Source organism: Balaenoptera musculus, chromosome 12 (assembly GCF_009873245.2).
Source record: "Balaenoptera musculus isolate JJ_BM4_2016_0621 chromosome 12, mBalMus1.pri.v3, whole genome shotgun sequence".
Lineage (NCBI taxonomy): Eukaryota > Metazoa > Chordata > Mammalia > Artiodactyla > Balaenopteridae > Balaenoptera > Balaenoptera musculus.
In genome coordinates, this window is record NC_045796.1 from 58,720,579 (window position 1) to 58,739,521 (window position 18,943).

Here is an 18,943-nt window from a genome sequence, read left to right on the forward strand (position 1 = left end):
ACAGGAATATAAGGGAATGTTCTTAATCTGATAAAGAGTCTCTACTAAAAATCTACTGCAAACATCATGATTAATGATTCAATATTGAAAACTTTCCCTTTGAGATAGGAAATGATGCAGGGATGTTGTTTTCACCACTGCCAGTAAGCATTGTGCTAGAGATCCAAGCCACTGCATTAAGGTAAAGAAAAGAAACAAAAGTCAAAATATCCTTTTGAGCAAGAGGAGTGATTAAAAAGCATAAAAGGAAGAATTCTGGGGCACTGGTAATGCTTGATCTTGGTGGTGGTTACACAGATGTGTTCACATTTTATTACTTGAGTTGTACATGTTTAATTTATGTATTTTTTTCTATGTGTACTTCAGTAAAAAGTTAATTAAAAATTTAAATGTGTACCTTGATATGACTACTATTAATATTTTATTTCTACAGAGTACATATATGGAAGTTATATGTTAACTTCTCTGTTAATGGGCATTTAGAGAGTTTCTAGTTTTTAACTCTTACATATATTGCTGCAGTGAAGTATTTTGCTTCCCTATCCTAACCTATAAATGTTTCCCTATCAGGTGATAATGAAAAAGTGAAATTGCTGGGTCACGGTGATTGTTCAAATAGATATTGTCAAATTGCCCTCCAAATTAGCTATACGGATTTATACTCTGCCACTGGTGACTGGAAAGTAATATCGCAACTTTTTTTTTCATTCAATTTATTATGGCCATTTTCTCAAATCCTTAAAAACATCCTTCACAAAAACTGTTTTTTAATACCTGCATATTGTTCCATGTATCATAATTTACACGGCCTTTTCTTTTGTTGGACATTGCTTCCCTTTTTTGTAATTTATGTAAGAAACTGAAATGAACATTTTGTTATGCCAGTCTTTCAACACATCTGATCATCTCTGTATATTCCACAATACCTAGCACATTTATGTCTTATATGACTGAACTTAATATTCACTGAATGAATGAAGGGAATATCCTTGCTCTATCCTAACCATCCCCCCTTTCTTACCAACTCTCCTTTCATCTGCCTCAGTAACTCTTCTCTGCTCTCCAAGGTGTATCGTCCCTTGTCTGCTCTTACCTCGGCTCTCATCTTCCCCTCCTGAAAGTTATTATCTCCCTTCCTGTCAGCCTGTGTTTATTTCCACCTAGCAATTTATTTCCCCAAAATTATATACAAAAGATACAAATTACACAAAGCATTTGTTCTGTATCCTGGAACATCAAATCTGAGTCTTGACTATGTGAGGTAAATTGTTTTTCATTTAATGTTCATGTATGTTTCCCATGTCTTGTTCACTCTGTAGCTTATTAGGAGTGCTCTCTGACCATCTAAATGCAGAGATTGCTGGTGGTACAATAACATCTAAGCAAGATGCAATGGATTATATCACCTGGACTTACTTTTTCCGACGTCTTATCATGAACCCCAGGTAAGTACGGGGCACATATTTTTCTGTTTCGCACTAAAAGAAAATATGTTTGAAGGTAATCATCTCTAAATTCAGGTACATAACAAAAATGCCAGAACATTGGACATCCTAGGTATAGGAATTTGCCCAGAGAATCAGATAATATCTCTGATATGTTCACAGTATATTGTGATATATTAGAAAATGATTGTGTGCACTTTATTAGCTTATTTTAATTAGAATGTTCTCAAGGAGCTCGCTCTGTAGTTAGGGAGACAAGACACCTGATGTCATTAAGAAATGTGCTCAATTAAATTACATAGTAGTGGGTGACTTGGGTGCAGTTGGAATTCAGAGAAGAATAAGGCCTGTGAAATTGTAGGGGGAAGAATTTGTGAGGCATTTGTAAAGGTTAATAAGAACTCTGCAAGATGAAATAAAATTGGGGGAGTTGTGATGGAGTATCTTTTTACTCCAGGCAGGATAGATTGTATCTTCATTCAGCACCTGTTTATCAAATATTATACTAGACATTGAAGCATGAGGATGAGTGTATATCATCCCTTATCTTCAAGGGCTGATCTTGTAATGTGGAGATGGACATAAATGATTACAGTGTAAATCATAAGTGCTCTAACAGACTGTATTTAAGCCTGTGAGAGTGAAAGCTTCACAGACGAAGTGATAACTTCACCCAGAACTCGAATCTGGAACAGAAGTGGAAAAGGTGGAAGGCACAAAAATACTAGATGGGCGGAGGCCCTCAGTGCTTGAAAGAGTCTCTAGAGAATGCCAAAAGTTAGATGTAAAGCTTAGAGTGTGAGGCAAGAAGATTTTCTTGCCTAGAAAGTGGACCAAGCACCAGAGAGTAAAGGGCCTGTATGCCATGCTAAGGGGTTTGCATCTGATCCTATTGGCTGTGGTTGGAAGTTTTTAAATATAGTTTAGCATCACCAAATTAGGTTTTTGTTATTGTTGTTTTCTTTGTACCTTTTGAGCCCTTCACCCATTTCTCCCACCCCCACCCCCACCTCTGGCAACTACCAGTCTGTTCTTTGGTATTTTGTTTTGTTTTGTTTTTAGATTCCATGCATAAGAGAAATCATATGCTATTTGTCTTTCTCTGTTTGACTTATTTCACTTAGCATAATATCCTAGCGGTCCATCCATGTTGTTTCCAAGGCATGATTACATTTTTTAAATTTATTTATTTATTTCTTTATTTTTGGCCGCGTTGGGTCTTCGTTGCTGCACGCAGGCTTTCTCTAGTTGCGGCGAGCAGGGGTTACTCTTCATTGCGGTGCGTGGGCTTCTCATTGTGGTGGCTTCTCCTGTTGTGGAGCATGGGCTCTAGGCATGCAGGCTTCAGTAGTTGCAGCACACAGGCTCAGCAGTTGCGGCTCACAGGCTCTAGAGCACAGGCTCAGTAGTTGAGGTGCACGGGCTTAGTTGCTCAGCGGCATGTGGGATCTTCCCGGACCAGGGCTCAAACCCGTGTCCCCTGCATTGGCAGGTGGATTCTTAACCATGTGCCACCAGGGAAGTCCCTACATTTTTTTATGGCTGAGTAATATTCCATTCTTTGTCTATACCACAATTTCTTTATTCATTCATCCATTCATGGACACTTAGGTTGTTTCCATATTCTGGCTATTGTAAACAATGCTGCAATGAACATGGGGGTGCATGTATCTTTTCAAATTAGTGTTTTTGTTTTCTTCTAATAAATACTGGCTTTGTTTCAGTACTTGCAGCACTGTGGTAGGGAATGAGCTAGAATGGGGAAATATTTATAGCAGGGAGACCAGTTAAGATGCTTTTTAACAATAGGGCAAAGACACATAGGACCTTAACAGATGCAGGGGGAATGGAAGGAGGCCAAAGGTGAGGGACATTCCTGATATGAGTAAGAAGAAATATTAAACCATTGTTAAGATCTTGAACAGAGAGATCATGATGAAAATGATGAAATGAATTTACTAAATCTTACCGGTTGGTACTTTAAGAAATTTGTTTCTCTTCAGCCAACATTTCCACTTACATAGGTAGGAGTTTGAGAATATGGTGATGTTTTGCTCAGCTCCGCAACTGTATCAGGCCTCTGTATTAGGTACAAAATTTCATTTGGGAAAATGACTACAAAATTAATGAGATAGTCTTACAGTACCACAAATTTTCCATAGTAAACAGATCACAGATTACCATTGTGGAATCGTACAATGGGATAGACTTTACATGTACTCTAGTCCAACCTTCTTGTTTGGTATTGAAGAAATGGAGGCTGGAAACTTAAAGTGACTTGTCCTGGATCCAATAACTACTTTGTGATAAAGCCAGAACTTAAAAACGTAAGTTTTGTGAATTACTACTCTTTATGTTTTTGGAGGGAGAAGAATCATGGTGTATAACTGTAGATATATTCATTTTCCTTATATCACAAGAATGGAGGCAATTAATAGAAAGTGAGTAATAGCCTACCTCCTTCACAGGGTCATGTTGGGAATCAAGTACACGAATTAAAGCCTCTCTAAGTTTTGTATTAATTATGAAAAACTTAATGTTGATTAGTGAGCTCTTATTCTTGTACTCCTTTCCAGTTGCTTTACTGGTCTATACCATCCTAAAGACTCTAGTCTAGGGCATTTTCTGGCAGTCCAGTGGTTAGGACTGCACGTTTTCACTGCCAAGGGTGCGAGTTCAATCCCTGGTCAGGGAACTAAGATCCCACAAGCTGCATAGCCCAGCCAAAAAAAAAAAAAAGACTTTAGTTTAGAGACTTAGAACCTAATCATTTCTGTCAGCTTGTCTGATCAGCAAACAAGGGAATGATTCTCTGAAGCAAATTGAGTTCTTTAGCAAATTATAGTTCTTTATTGAATCCACAGATACACTGAATTTTGTGTGTGTATCTTCTTTTCTTAATTAAAAATTTTTTTAACTTTTCATTTTCAAACAATTTGAGATTTTTTTTAATTGCAAGAATAGTACAAACAGGCACTGCGTACCCTTCATCCAGCTTCCTCAAGTGTTAACATCTTACATGACTATAGTACAGTTATCCAAACCAGGAAATTTACATTTATGCAATACTGTTAAGTAATCTACAGGCTTCATTCACATTTCATCAGTATTTCCACTAATGTCCCTTTTCTGCTGAAGACCCAATTTAATAGTATCCTGCATTCCATTTAGTTGTTCTGCCTCCTTAATTCATTTCAATCTGTGACATTTCCTCAGTCTTTCTTTGTCTATCATAACCTTGACACTTTAGAGGAACCCTGGCCAATTATTTTGTAGAACATCCTTCAATTTGGGTTTGTCTGAAGTTTTCTCATCCCTGAATTCAAGTTCTGCCTTTTGGGGCAAGAAGACTGTAGAAGTGATGCTGTGCTCTTTTCAGTGCATAATATTAGGAAGTTCTTCTCTAGAGATCCCTTCTGTATTTAAAATATCACTTGTCTGTGAAAGACCCAAAATAAGTTACTCCAGCTGTTCCCCATCCCAAGTTACAGTCTCATTTCTCCACCTGCCTTCTGAATGTTGCCACATGGACTTCCCACCATCATTTCAAATTCAGCATGTCTAAAACTGAATTAATCAGATATCAAAATTTTGCTCTAATATCACTTTCTTACCTTTGTTAATGTTATCACTCTGCATCTACTTATGTTGACTTCAAATCTCAAATTTGCCTTTTAATTTTTCTCCTCCCTTAATTTCCTTAGTTCTTTACCTGCTTAATCTTCTTTCAGTCTATCCTCAATCTAGCCTAATTTGCAAACTGTCCGAGAATATTGATCAGAAATTAAATGTATTGGAGACGGGAACTAGATAAGTTGTGCTTAGTAGACATAGAATAAGTGTTGACACCTGAACAAAGACTTGAAAGAAGTAAGAAGGTTGACCACATGAATATCTAGCAAACAACATTTCAGGCCAAGGGAACGGGAGAAGTTCTAAAGCAGGCACGTCTGGTGTGTTGAAGGCGCAACAAGAAGAAGGTGTAGCTGAAGTGGAATAAGCGTGGGGAGGAGAGTTGTAGGAGATAAAGCTAGGGATGTGGGCGGTCAGTGGTCATACTGGTCATGTGGGAGCTTAGACACCATGGTAGGGACTTTGATTTTTATTCTGGGTGAAATGAGAACCATTGTAGGTTTTCAATCAGAGGGCTGACAGGATCTATTCATACCGTTAAAAAGGCCAATTATAATCATAAATATTATAAATAATTTAAACTTCCCTATTGAAAGACAGAAATTCTCAGATTTATATTTTTAAATCCCACTAAAAATGATTTATAAGCAAGATATCAAATCAAAATGATATCGAAAAGTAGAAAACTGGGCATTGAAAGAAGACCTGAAGGAGAGTACCAAAGAGAAACCAATAGCTACAGAATTAAAATCAGACAAAATGAAATTCAAGGCAATAAAGAAAGGACAATGAAAAATGGTTATATTGATAACAAGTACAATCACTAAAAGTTATAGTAGATTATAAATTTTTAGATAACTAGAAATATAGCATCAAAATATATAAAGCAAAACCAATAGAAATCTAAGATGTTAACCAAATTTTAGTCATGTTGAAAGACTTTAACACATATCCCTCAAAAATCAGCATGTCAAAGAGATATAAAGTATTTCATAAAATAAAAGATTTGAATAACAATATCCTTGAATATGTGTATGTGTTCGTAGTACCCCCAAAAAAGAATATGCCGTACTTAAAAACACTAATGGAATTTTAGTTATAAAAATATACCATGTACTAGACTACAAAGAGCAACTCACTGTATTTCAGAATGTAGAGATCATAAGGCTACATTCTCACAGTGCCATGCAATAAAACCAGAAATAAACAAGAGAAAGGATGGCAAAAAAAATCTAACTGCTTGGCATTTAACTACTTTTATTCTAGTGAAAGATGAAATTTTTTTTTAAATAGGTATAGGCTAGAACTATACAAAAATAAAAATGTTTTAGAACAAAACCTATGAATTTTAATCAACGCAGAGTTCCAAGGAACGTTCATATCTTTAGGGCACCTACAGGAAAGCGTGAACGCTTGAAAATAATTAAATATCCATCTCGAGAAACTAGAAGCACATTAACAAAAACAAATACAAGAAGAATATATAAAAATAAAAATTGAAGTTAATAAAATGGGAAACAAAAACTACACTAATATTATTTATTATTGTGTCTGTGGTATTTGAGATGCTGCTTCAGGAGCCTAACTCATTTAGTACTGTTATGACCCCCATTTTATAAATGAAGAAACTGAAGCACAGGGAGATTAAGCAGCTTGCCCACAATCAGGCAGGTCTGAGTGACAGAGGCAGAACTACTGATAGAATCCAGGCATTCTAGTTCCAGAGGCCACATTCTTCATCCCTGGGCCCATTATCAGGTCCAGAATTCAAATATCCATACTTTCTATCCAGATCTCTTTTCAGTGCTGTGATGGAAAATGTGTTCTCTTTGGAAACCATACCATACTAATTCTGAATGTGTAATACTTTTGTTCATTTGATGCAAAAAAAAAAACTGTCATTTTTAATATCTATACCTTTACATCTGGATAAAAATGGGAAAACGTGCCTAAATAAAGTTTAACAAGTTACATATTTTACTTAGTGTGCTATAGCATGCCCTGCAGTTTTCTTTCTGATTGGCCCTTATATCTTTTTATTATTGTCTGTGTTAAAATCACCTATACACAAAGCTAGAAGCAAAGAAAGGCACAGGAAATTGGTACACTTTTTCTACTTATTTGTAGATCTAGTAAAAAAAGTTTTAAGAAACCTAAAATCATTGTCTCAAATGAAGAGCTTGTGTTATATGTAGTTTTAATATATACTTCATGCTTCCTGTCATTCAGTGCCATAAATTGAGATTTGACTTTTCTTTGGGTGGGAGGGGCTTGTATACACACATATGTGCATGCATGTATGTGTAACAAGGAAAAAACTGAAGTTTATTTAAAATAGAAAGGGCAAAGACCACTCTCAAAATACAGTCACATATAGGTAAATAAATATGACCCAATTCTCCAACCCCCTTCATTTAATCATATTACTGTAAAGTGTCCCCCCAACACCACCACCAAAAATAAAATTAATGTTGAGAAAGATTTCAGTTCCTGGTTGTTCTCTGTATGTCTGTGTATATCCTTAAGTTTTTGATATGCATGTATATGCAAATATATATATGCTTATAAAGATACATATTTATATGTGTAAATATATATGTAGACACACATGCATATATACATTAGTTCATTCAAATATATATAAACACATGTATTGGTGCATCATGAAATCTAATATATTTCAAATTGAGTTCTGGATTCAATTTGTATGTTCAATTTTACTCTCTGTTTTCCCCTGAGAAAGCTTCTAAATAATTCTAGGGCAAAAAAATGTTGTGGTAGTTTCAGCTGTCCCTGCAACCACTTTCATTATTTGTGTCATTATTACTGCTGCATAATCTGAACATAAAAAAACATGGTGCTGTAACAAATGACTTCCCAGTACTGACAGTTATAGCAGCAGCATTTCAATACTGATGAAAAATTTCCCAGCGAGGTCTCTGGCCAGGTTTACATAAACCAAACAGGAAATAGCTGCCACTATTCACATTAAATCCAAACTGTTTGGTGTAACTTTATCTATGTTTTACATTACAATAAAATCTATTTTCAGCTGGTGAAATTGTGTCCTTATTAACATTGGAAAAAGATAACTTGAAGTTTCATGTGTGGTATTCTTGTTTGTCCTTTGATAAGATCTTTTAAAGATAATTTTTTAGAAGTTGTTTTACTTTTTTTTTTTTTTTTTTTTTTAAATTATTTATTTATTTATTTATTTTTGGCTGTGTTGGGTCTTCGTTGCTGTGCGAGGGCTTTCTCTAGTTGCGGCAAGCGGGGGCCACTCTTCATCGCAGTGCGCAGGCCTCTCACTGTCGCGGCCTCTCTTGTTGCGGAGCACAGGCTCCAGACGCGCAGGCTCAGTAGTTGTGCCCCACGGGCCCAGTTGCTCCGCGGCATGTGGGATCCTCCCAGGCCAGGGCTCGAACCCATGTCCCCCGCATTGGCAGGCAGACTCCCAACCACTGCGCCACCAGGGAAGCCCTAGAAGTTGTTTTACTTTTTGACTGTTTAAATATAATGAACTTTGTAAAATTTTATGATAGGGAGAGGTTTGTTTATAATTTCTTCCCAATGGACTGCTAATAGAAGTTAGCTTGTCTAGCCCATGTGCTAGATGCTGTCAGTATCAAACTGCCTTTGACTTTCACACCTCTCAGGGGACTAGTAATTGTTGTGTTCAAACAGCCTGTAATTGTGATCCCGCTGGCTTTCTCAGTATGCTTCTGGCTATTAGAATCATTAAACAACTCAGCACCTGTTAACAGCATTGTAAATATTCAACCCTGCTTGTGTGCAGGTTGAATCCAATATAGAGAAATCTTACAGAGCTCAGCCTCATAAATTAGAGCCTCTGACAAGTCAATTATTGTGAAACTGGGTTTCTCTGTGAAATAAATGAAATAGCATGCTGACAAAAAGGTAGGCTGTCTGTTTATGGCAAAGAGAAGATAATGACTTGACGATTCAATGCAGTGAGTGTGAAACTACATTGTATCCTTTATCCATAATTAAACAGTTATATAATATTTCTGTTTTAATAACCAGTAAATTATAAATTTTCTACTGTGGAGAATGCAACATGAAAACAGACCTTTTTACTTAGCAGTTGCATGCTTTTTTCAGGTTAGTACAGTGATTATTGAAATTAATGATATGTATAAGCTAAATGCTTATAATTAATTAGGCTAGAAATTGCACAGTGACTGAAAAGTGTACATGTTAGAAGCGAAGGCCATATAATGCTACTAATGAAGATCATGTAAATATAAACTCCATCCTTTATTCACAAAAAAAGTGTTAGAATATATTCTCTCTCAAAATTTTATGGGACCTACAAAATAATTCCATTTACACTTAGTTTTATTACTTTATAGTGTCTTGTAAACTATACATCTAATTAAGATGTAGCAGTATACTTTCTTAAGGATTTGAAAATATTTACGTAACCTTAGAATCTCAGTTCAGATATTAACAAAGAATAATATTTGGTATAAATCAGTGAAGTCATACCACTAACAAAAACAGATGCATTTTAGTATTTGTGTTGGCTGCATAGGAGAAAAGTTTTTTAATGATTGAGATTTTACTATTATATTCAAGAATGTAATATTTTAACTAGCCCTCTCTATTTTTAAAGTTGTCGCTTTTAAAAAATAAATAAAGTTATCACATATACCAGAATATCTGAAGAAAACAATTTTAGGGATTTTTAAAATTCTAGATTACCCCCCCCCAGGTGTAATAAGGATAAAAGTTTTGATATTGAATAAATTGAATGTCAATTCGATTACTTAAATTGAGTTTTTCATTTCTCATATGCAAGTCAGTAAGAATGTTGGTGAGCATATTGGAAAAGAACAACTGTATTAAGAAATAATCAATGGAAGTTTTTAAAGTTATTCTGCTCAAAAAATGCATTAATTTTTAGCAAGTTAGATTATGATATTTTAGTGTAGTCATCAGATAATTTGTTGCAGTCTCAGAGCCATAATTTTACTTGATTTTTTTTTTCTTTTTTACAACTCACTGTAAATGTTTAAAAAATATTTACCCTGACTGTACTTTCTCTGGATAAAAGCCACAAAGTAGTCTAAAAATTTTTCCAATAGATGTAAATGAACAAACTTCAGAAGGGATATTAGCCCATCAAAATATATCTTGTAAATACATAAAACAGTGAGTAAAATAATTATTTAAAAAAAGAACCTATAATTTTTGGAGACAAGTCTTTATCATTAATGGTTTTAAGTATTATTTGTAAGTGTACCAAATTATTCATTTAAGCATAATATGGGAATGTTGGCATTCCAGTTATATTTATATGGGAATGGCTGTGGTGAGCCATAGCGGCAACCATGAGATTTTTTGTTTTCAAATGGCCTAAGAAATTTATAGATAAAAATGGAATCATAACTTTTTGTTTTTCACTGTAATATTATTTTCGTAATGTCTTCCTTCTGTAATTTTAATTGCATAAAGAATAGCTTGATTCTTGCTCTGCAAATAGTACTACTTATTCAGTGTCCTGGGCACATTTTCACTGTTTTTTTTCCATTTAGATATAACTTTATCAACCATATATTAGTCCAGACAGCTGAAAATCGTGTTGGAAAATGTATAGGCTTAGCAAGCCAAAAGAATGTGAAGTATAAAGTAAGCACTTACGTTGCAGAAAGTTTGGCTGATAAATTTCATTTGTTGGGGGAAAAAAATGAAAGACAAAAAAATATTGTTAATAATTTGAAACAGCTTTGGGGATCTGTCTCTTTTATGGAGGCTTGAATGTTCAGAATTTTTATTTTCACCTCTAATGCAGAATAAATTATTCTAACTATATACTCCTTCTCAGTCACAATTCAGGATAAAGGAAATATTTTCTAATGGTTAATAATGCTGGTTTTTCACCTTCACATATGCCTGGTTGATAAAAGTCTGTGCATTTTGTTTAAAGTAACAACAGCACTGATCTGTCTAGTATTTGTCTGTTCATTGATAAATATTGCTCTATTTTGGTTTATGAAAAGAACTTTTCCAGGAAGGGCAATAATTTCTCTACAGACTAAAATTTAAAGTAACTAATTCTCTTTTATGAGAATTAAAATCCTCAGCATATAACTATGATTTACAGTTATATTCCCAAATAAATAACCTATTATTAATCCATACTCAGTGGAAACTCGTATATTTGGTTGTACCTAGACTTTTGGGCTAACTTCTCTTTCTAGTGAAAATATATCCTGCCATGATTTAAGTCCTGCTTTTTCTGTTTTTAAATAAATTTTTATAGTATTGACCCCAAATCTTTCTGTTGGAAGAAAGAAGAAAAAAAAAAAAATCACCATGCTTGGGAGGCCTTTAGACCTCTCCCATTTGAGATTGTTAACACTTTCTTCCTCAGGCTGTGACCACCCCCTTCCTAGTCCTGTATAGATATAAAACCCTCGTGCTGGGTTTCGGTGATGAGAGTCTGTTCTCTGAGGCCACTTTCCACTCCTGTTCCTTGACTTGGGTAGAGGTAGGGCATGTAAATTCTCCATGCTGACTAGTGGGCAGGGTTCACACAACAGGAATTAGCAATCTGCCATGACTGTGGAGGCAGTCCCTCACCTCTTGGATCTTTTCCCAGACACGGATTCCTAGTGATCTTAGGGATTTGCCAAAAATCTCTTGGAGTTACAGGGAGGAGCATTCAGGTGAATTGCATGTTCTTAGGTTTTTTACTCAGAAGATACATAGAGCTGAACCTATGTGTTTTCTGTATAGGTAAGCTTACTTACAATGCTTATTTTGTTAGCCTGATGATGTTCCTTCTAATCTTTAGAATATTTACTCCTTAAGCATTAGGGGAACAATTGACTAAATTTCCTAAAAGAACTCATCTGCCACCCAAATCAATTGTTCTTTGAGTTTTTTAATGTTACTGAGGATGAGTTTTTACATAAAAAAGGGAATTATATATTTATATATAATATGCTTCTCACCTTTTCTAAATCTAGTATATAAGTTTAGTTTGCTGTAGATGTGTAAACTGAAACAATGTCAGTTTTAACACTGGAAAATTAGTATCTTTTTAATGTGCTGCTGAATTTTATCTGCTTATCTTACATATTTTTAACATATTGCCATTGTTCATCAGTGTCAATAAACCTTAGTATGGGGATTTTGATCTGTAAAATGGAAATGGTAATTGCAATTGCTTTATTCCTTTGATTTGCTATAAATGGAATTTTTTTTTTTTTAAATTCTGAAAAGAACGAGGTGAAATTGAAGTGATGGTTTTAATAGGAAATAATTTGAAACAAATAATGACCTTGCTTGTTTTCTAGCTACTACAATTTGAGTGATGTGAGCCATGATTCTGTGAACAAGTTTCTGTCCAATCTGGTTGAGAAGTCCCTGGTTGAATTGGAACATTCCTACTGTATTGAGGTGGGAGAGGTACGACTCGGTCATACACATTCCAATTGAAAAGATGGCCCAGCTTTTTAACAATAGAGCTTTTGCTTCTAATGATAACCAAAAATTGTAATGAAACAGTTGGAACAGCAACCTACAGTATGAATTATTAATTTTATGAATATATACACTTCTATTGTACTTTTTATTTATGTTATTTTATATTTCTTTTCAAACAGGATAATCGGAGCATTGAACCACTGACATATGGCCGGATTGCCTCTTATTACTATTTAAAGCACCAAACAGTTAAAATGTTCAAGGAGCGTTTGAAACCTGAATGTGGTACTGAAGAATTGCTTTCAATTCTGAGTGTGAGTTTCATGATATTATTGCACTTTTAATACAAAAAAATTATATTTTATATATTTCATACCTTCACTTTTAATTTGGGTCTTAATTTGTTGCCATCTAGTTCCTCTTGAAATTTGGCAGAAACTGTTTATGAAGTTCTTTCTTCTGTCAAACATGATCACTACAAAGCAAATCTGGACTAAATTCCCCATAGATAAGATGACCGTGTAATTTATCATCCAGACTTGGGTCAGTCTGAGAATGGAATGGGGCACTAGTGATATTTAAGCCAGGATAATAGGTATAATCTGGGCTCTCCTCAGCCCAGGTGATCTCCCTAGCCTTCAGTGTAATAACCTCTCTGAATTATAGTTGAAAGCTTTTCTTATTGCTCTTTTTGGGTAATTCTTGTTGGAACTATGATGTTGCTGATGTTTCTTAACATAAGGATCCACTTGATTAAGTTCTCTTAGAATTAATGCCAGAAAAGTTAACTCCTCCCATTCCCCCTTCCAAAAAAAATATACAATTAGATTTATCACATGGTAAAAAACTATACTATGTTCATTTTGCTTTATTGCCGAGAAGCTAAGAGCTAAATTTAATATTGAAGTTAACATTACTATTAGGAGTATCTTCTCCACTTCCTTCCTGCATATTATATATGCATTATTTTGTTGTTGTTGTTGACTTTAAGTATAATAATTTACCATAAAACTTTGTGGGCACATTAATCAGGATATATGTTATAAGTAAATACTGTATTTTATTTTACCCCTCAGGTGTGTTGGTACTTTTTAAAAAAGTTAAGACCCATTGGGCTATAATGTCTTTAAGGTCCTTCTCTTATAAATTCACTGATTCTGCTGTAGTTCACTTACTTATTAGCTTTTTTCCTACCTCTCCTATTGCTTTATCATTCTCAATAGACAGTATCCCATTCACAGTTTTCCAATTTTTCAGAGTTTTCCCTTTGAGAAACTAGTGTAGAGATTTTGTGTGTGGCATAGAGCCAAATACATTGTAATGAGTCAGAAAATATTTGTTCATGAATTGATGGATGGGTGGATGGACCCTGTATAAATCAGTTTTCTATTGTTTGCTCTATGGAAATGAGTAGAGGATTAAAGTATATGAGGCAGCTTTCAAGAAAATGATTTTGCTGTCAAATTAACAATTCATTTCTGAGGTAAGAATATTTTTTAAAAATTAAGAATCTCTTTTAGATTTCTAAGAATGAGGTTTTTATCATTTCCTAGGCAGATATTCATAAAAACAGGATTTGTCTGGGGGGAAGACAGTAAAATAATGGTTAGTTAATTTCAGCAAGCATCTTAAACTAGTATCTGTTAGATTTAAGAATATAATGTTTCTTTCATATTTACCTACCTTGATATATTTACCTAATTTAGTATTTTAAAGTACTTGGGAACACATAATAACAGCTAATACCTTTGAGCACTTTTCATGTGACAGGCACTATTCTAGGAACTTTACATTGATAAACTCATTTAATCCCAACAAAGCCACTCATTTGATATTGATAACATCCCATTATTATTCCTATTTTAAAGAGTAACCAACTCGTCCAAGGTTGCACATCAAGTGAGTAGTTTGCAGTCTAGCACCTTAGTATGCGTTCTTAACCACTGCACTGTGCTGCCTCTCATGCCCCTCCCTCCCTCTCTCTCTCTCTGTCTCTCTCTCTGTCTCTCTGTCTCTCTCTCTCTCTCTCTCTCTCTCTCTCTCACACACACACACACACACACACACACAGTGAGCTGGAAAATACCGAGTTGGGAGGTTCAAAGTATGTCTACACTAGATGCACATTGTTCGTAAAAGTTTGTGAAAACCATATGCCTATTCCACCCTACTAAAAAAAAACCCCAAATGTATATAGTACCAAGGGAATCCAATCATTTTCCTCTTCCGTCTTTTCCATAAGAAGAAGGCACTGATAGAGCAAGAGGTCTGTTCACATCCTTTCAGCAGCCTGTTTCTTTCCAGCATCACACTGCCTAAAACCAGTTAATACTGATCTCATGGTATATCTTTACTAAAATAAAGTCAACTCTTTTGTGAATAATAAACAGAACGACTCGTCTGCAGACACACAGAAGGTAAACTACAGTATATTCACATAGATACTGTTCTGCATACTCCCTTAATGATTTCTACAGCAACAATGATATAATCTCTTCATCCTATGGTGTCTAGTCCATGAGACTCTCAGCTTTTGCTAGGTAGTGTCTAAGTCTGTAATATCTAAGTGAGACCTCTTTTTGAGGGAGGACACTGGGACATTAGAAGTATAGGACTCATATGGATAAGGAGATCTGCAGGTACCACGGTTTTGCTAATTTCTAATCTAGAAATTATTCTCTATGTACTAGAGAACATATGTGTAACTAACAGAGAAGCACTAAATAATAAAGCAGGATTGTGTTTGAAGTAATTATAGTACAACTTCTAGAAATCACTCTTTCACTGAAAAGTGTTTTTAAATATTATTTTGTGATCACACCAGAGAGTCCTAAATGACTCACATAGCTTCATTATCTTCTCTGCTCTAACCTCCAAAACTGCATATTAATCTCCTTGTGGTTTTGAAACAAGGAGATACAACTGGTCAAGCAGGAGCTATAGAGAAGAGGATGACAGCACAACAGGGCAAAGAAAAGCAGTGTGTGTGAAAGACCTCGTTCCACTACCATTGCTTTTGTTTTTATAATGTTGAATAATGTCACATTATGTTTTCGAACAATGCAGTATTATAACTTATTTACTATCAGCATCTCCTTTTACTAAGATACAGTGACTGATGTTTCTGAAGTCATTTTCAAACTTTTTTATTTTTATAATTTATTAATTATTTTTAAGAGGAATTTTTAGTATTCCCGAAAAGATCACAACTGAAAAGCTTCTAATCTCTTGAGTATTATTTTGAATTCACTATAATATTTCATCAACTTAATTTTGGCAGTGAATAAAGTTTTCTCATTATTTCTTAGGCTACATATTGTATTTAACTTTTGGTATTTGTTGTCTTTGGTATTAATGATAGTGTAGAAATTATGTTCATTAAGATTTTTATTGTAGGTGTTCTGAATATGTTGCAGTGTGATTATTGTTGGCACAGAGAAAACAAACTAGAAGGTAACCACAGAATGAAAAAAGGAATATTAAAATATTCATTGACTTTCATCAAGCATTTAAAAATACATAAACTTTTAAGTAGGGATACAATTTTATTGCCTTTAGTTTTTCTTTCAAAACTAAAAAGAGAAAGTCATATAATCAGGTCATTTCATGGTATGCTTCCTTTCACGGTGTTTTTTGGCCCTTCAGGCTTCCCTCTTCCACAGTGTTCCGTAGCAGAAGGTTGTCAGGTTTGGTTAAAAAAAAATTCCATACATTAGGTACATGTATACCCTAACTTTTGAATTCTATCCTTTTTGTTCTTTTCCTCTGTCAGTAGGCTTGTTGGGGTCAGCCTGGTATTTTGCAGAATGGTATTTATTATATTGACAGTATCACCCTCTTGACAAAGGATGGAGGCAACAGGAAATTTCTGAGTTTAATATAAAGATGAAAACTAAACTCTTCCAAATAGTAAGGAGCTAAGCTAAATGGAGTTGTCTTAAGAAATATCTTAAACATATGATGAAGTATGTATAATTTAGATGTTTTATCCTTGATATGTTATTCTGCATGTGTCCATATTAAATTCCATCGGTCACATTTCTACCCACAGATCATATATTGATTCATCCAAAAAATATTTACTTTGTGCCTACAATGTGTAAGGCTCATTCTAGGGACATGAGATAGAATAGTGAACATTAGTGGCAAACTGTGTGTGTGTGTGTGAGTGTGTGTGTGTGTCTGTGTTAATGCACAGATAATCTATGGGCCATGGTAATAAACTATGAAAGACTTGGGTGTTACTCCTTACTGAGGTCATCAGCACAGTGTGACGCTCCAAGAATCATAGAATGTTGCCCACCATCAAAAAGAGTCTCTAAAAACAAAACAGGATATAGTATTCTTTCTTCGTGTTAATCCTCCCTGTGCACGAGGTTTGCTATATACATTTCTGCTGACCCCACATCAAAAGAACATCATGGAGAAAGTTTGAATGGGCCCAAGGGAGCCGCTCAAATGATGGGAGGTATGTGATTGGGGCATTGCAGTCTGCAGAGGCAGAGGCTATGAATCAGGTAACAGATATTAAAATCATGAACCTTATGAACGGAGGCCCTCTTTAGATCATGAACACAAGTAACCTTTTTAATTAATAGGAAGTTCCATCTGATCCTGCAAGTAATAAACTCAGAGAATTTATTACTTCACTTGATGAATATAATGTAGGCCAAAAATATATAGATTCAAAAAGGGCTAGAAAGAATTTATGAATGATAAAACTACTAATGAATTGTGCGTGTCATATTTGGTGTGGTAGATGCTGATCATTCTGTTACAGACCAAGGAGACAGGAATGAGGATTAGATGAAAGTGTGTCATCTGTATGGTATTTTTCTCTTGGTCCACTAGATACTTGGAATATTTTTTTTTAACATCTCTATTGGAGTATAATTGCTTTAGAACGTTGAGTTAGTTTCCGCTGTATAACAAAGTGAATCAGCTATATGTATACATATATCCCCATATCCCCTCCCTCTTGCGTCTCCCTCCCTCCCACCCTCCCTATCCCACGTCTCTAGGTGGTCACAAAGCACCGAGCTGATCTCCCTGGGCTATGCGGCTGCTTCCCACTAGCTATCTATTTTACGTTTGGTAGTGTGTATATATATGTCCATGCCACTCTCTCACTTCGTCCCAGCTTACCCTTTCCCCTCCCCGTGTCCTCAAGTCCATTCTCTACTTCTGCGTCTTTATTCCTGTCCTGCCCCTAGGTTCATCAGAACCATTTTTTTTTTTCAGATGATACTTGGAACATTTTTTATCCTTCAGAATATAGGGAGTGGGGGGGGTGTTATTTGATTTTCTAAATGTGACAGTCTATTATACTTGCAGGAACTAATTCCCGTTGATTATTACTCCATTATATGTAAATCTTTATTTCAGTCAACACCAAAAAAGAAAACACACTTCCACTAATTTTTTTTTTCTCTGCTAACACCTCTTTTGAGATTTCCGTTTTCACTTACTCATCTTCTTCTTAAGAAACTGAGCTGTTTCTGGCTTACATTTTTAGATGTTATTGTCTTTAAATGATAGTAAAGTACTCTATTCTAGGTGTAAGACTGAAGATTGTATTAAAACTATTTCTCTTCAGTTATTCTATGACAGCAACCCATTTATTTAAATCTAGTCTTTTCAATATATTCATTAAAAAATAATAATAACTACCTTTTATGGAGCACCTACTACATGCCAGGCACTTAATATACATTATTTATAATCCTCAAACAACACTTCATGGTAAATGTTAATATATAGAAAATGAAACTGAGGTTTGATGAGGTTATTTAAGTTTTCCCAGGTTCCATACGAAGTAGCTCTTGAGAACTCTCTTCCCTATTCCTTACTTCCTCTCCTAGACATATTTATCCTTATCCTGTGATTTAATTCCAAATGGAAAAAATTTTTAAAGTATTGAAATGTAATGGTATATACTTTTTAAAAGTCAGTTAAGAAGCAGAGTTGCTTTTAAAATTATGTGTGACCTTGTGACTTAGAATTACAGGTTTTAAATACATATGTTAATTACTGGCAAAATAGTTATTTCAACCTTCCTTATGGAAAACATAGATTTTAAGTTTGAAGCAATATCATGCTATTTGAAAAGGTTAGAAATTTTATAAGAACTCTTGCCAAGTTTTTTTTTCAACACCATGAATTAATAAGCTTCATAATTAAGGCAGCTGCTTCACACTTCTATTGTTAACCAGTGACATTACATCTGTCTTGCTCCATTGATGCCCTCCTCCTACTTATTGAAGCATTTAGCAGTTTTGGCAACAGGGATTACATGGCATGGAGTAAGTAGTCTAATTAGATGTAAGTGAAAATCCTGAGGGAAAAGGATATTTAAAAAGTAATTTGAAGAATCTCTTAATGATGTTGGCACTGAAAGCCAAGTCTCGAGT

General features: G+C 34.8%; 1 protein-coding gene across 1 annotated transcript in view; it reads left to right on the top strand.

The window, feature by feature from the left end:
* Window positions 1-18,943, top strand: part of ASCC3 (activating signal cointegrator 1 complex subunit 3) — a 338,512-nt gene that overhangs the window by 250,161 nt on the left and 69,408 nt on the right. Inside the window, 3 exon segments of the mRNA XM_036871893.1 lie at window positions 1,320-1,445; window positions 12,404-12,515; window positions 12,713-12,847. Coding sequence (XP_036727788.1) covers window positions 1,320-1,445; window positions 12,404-12,515; window positions 12,713-12,847 — 373 coding nt within the window.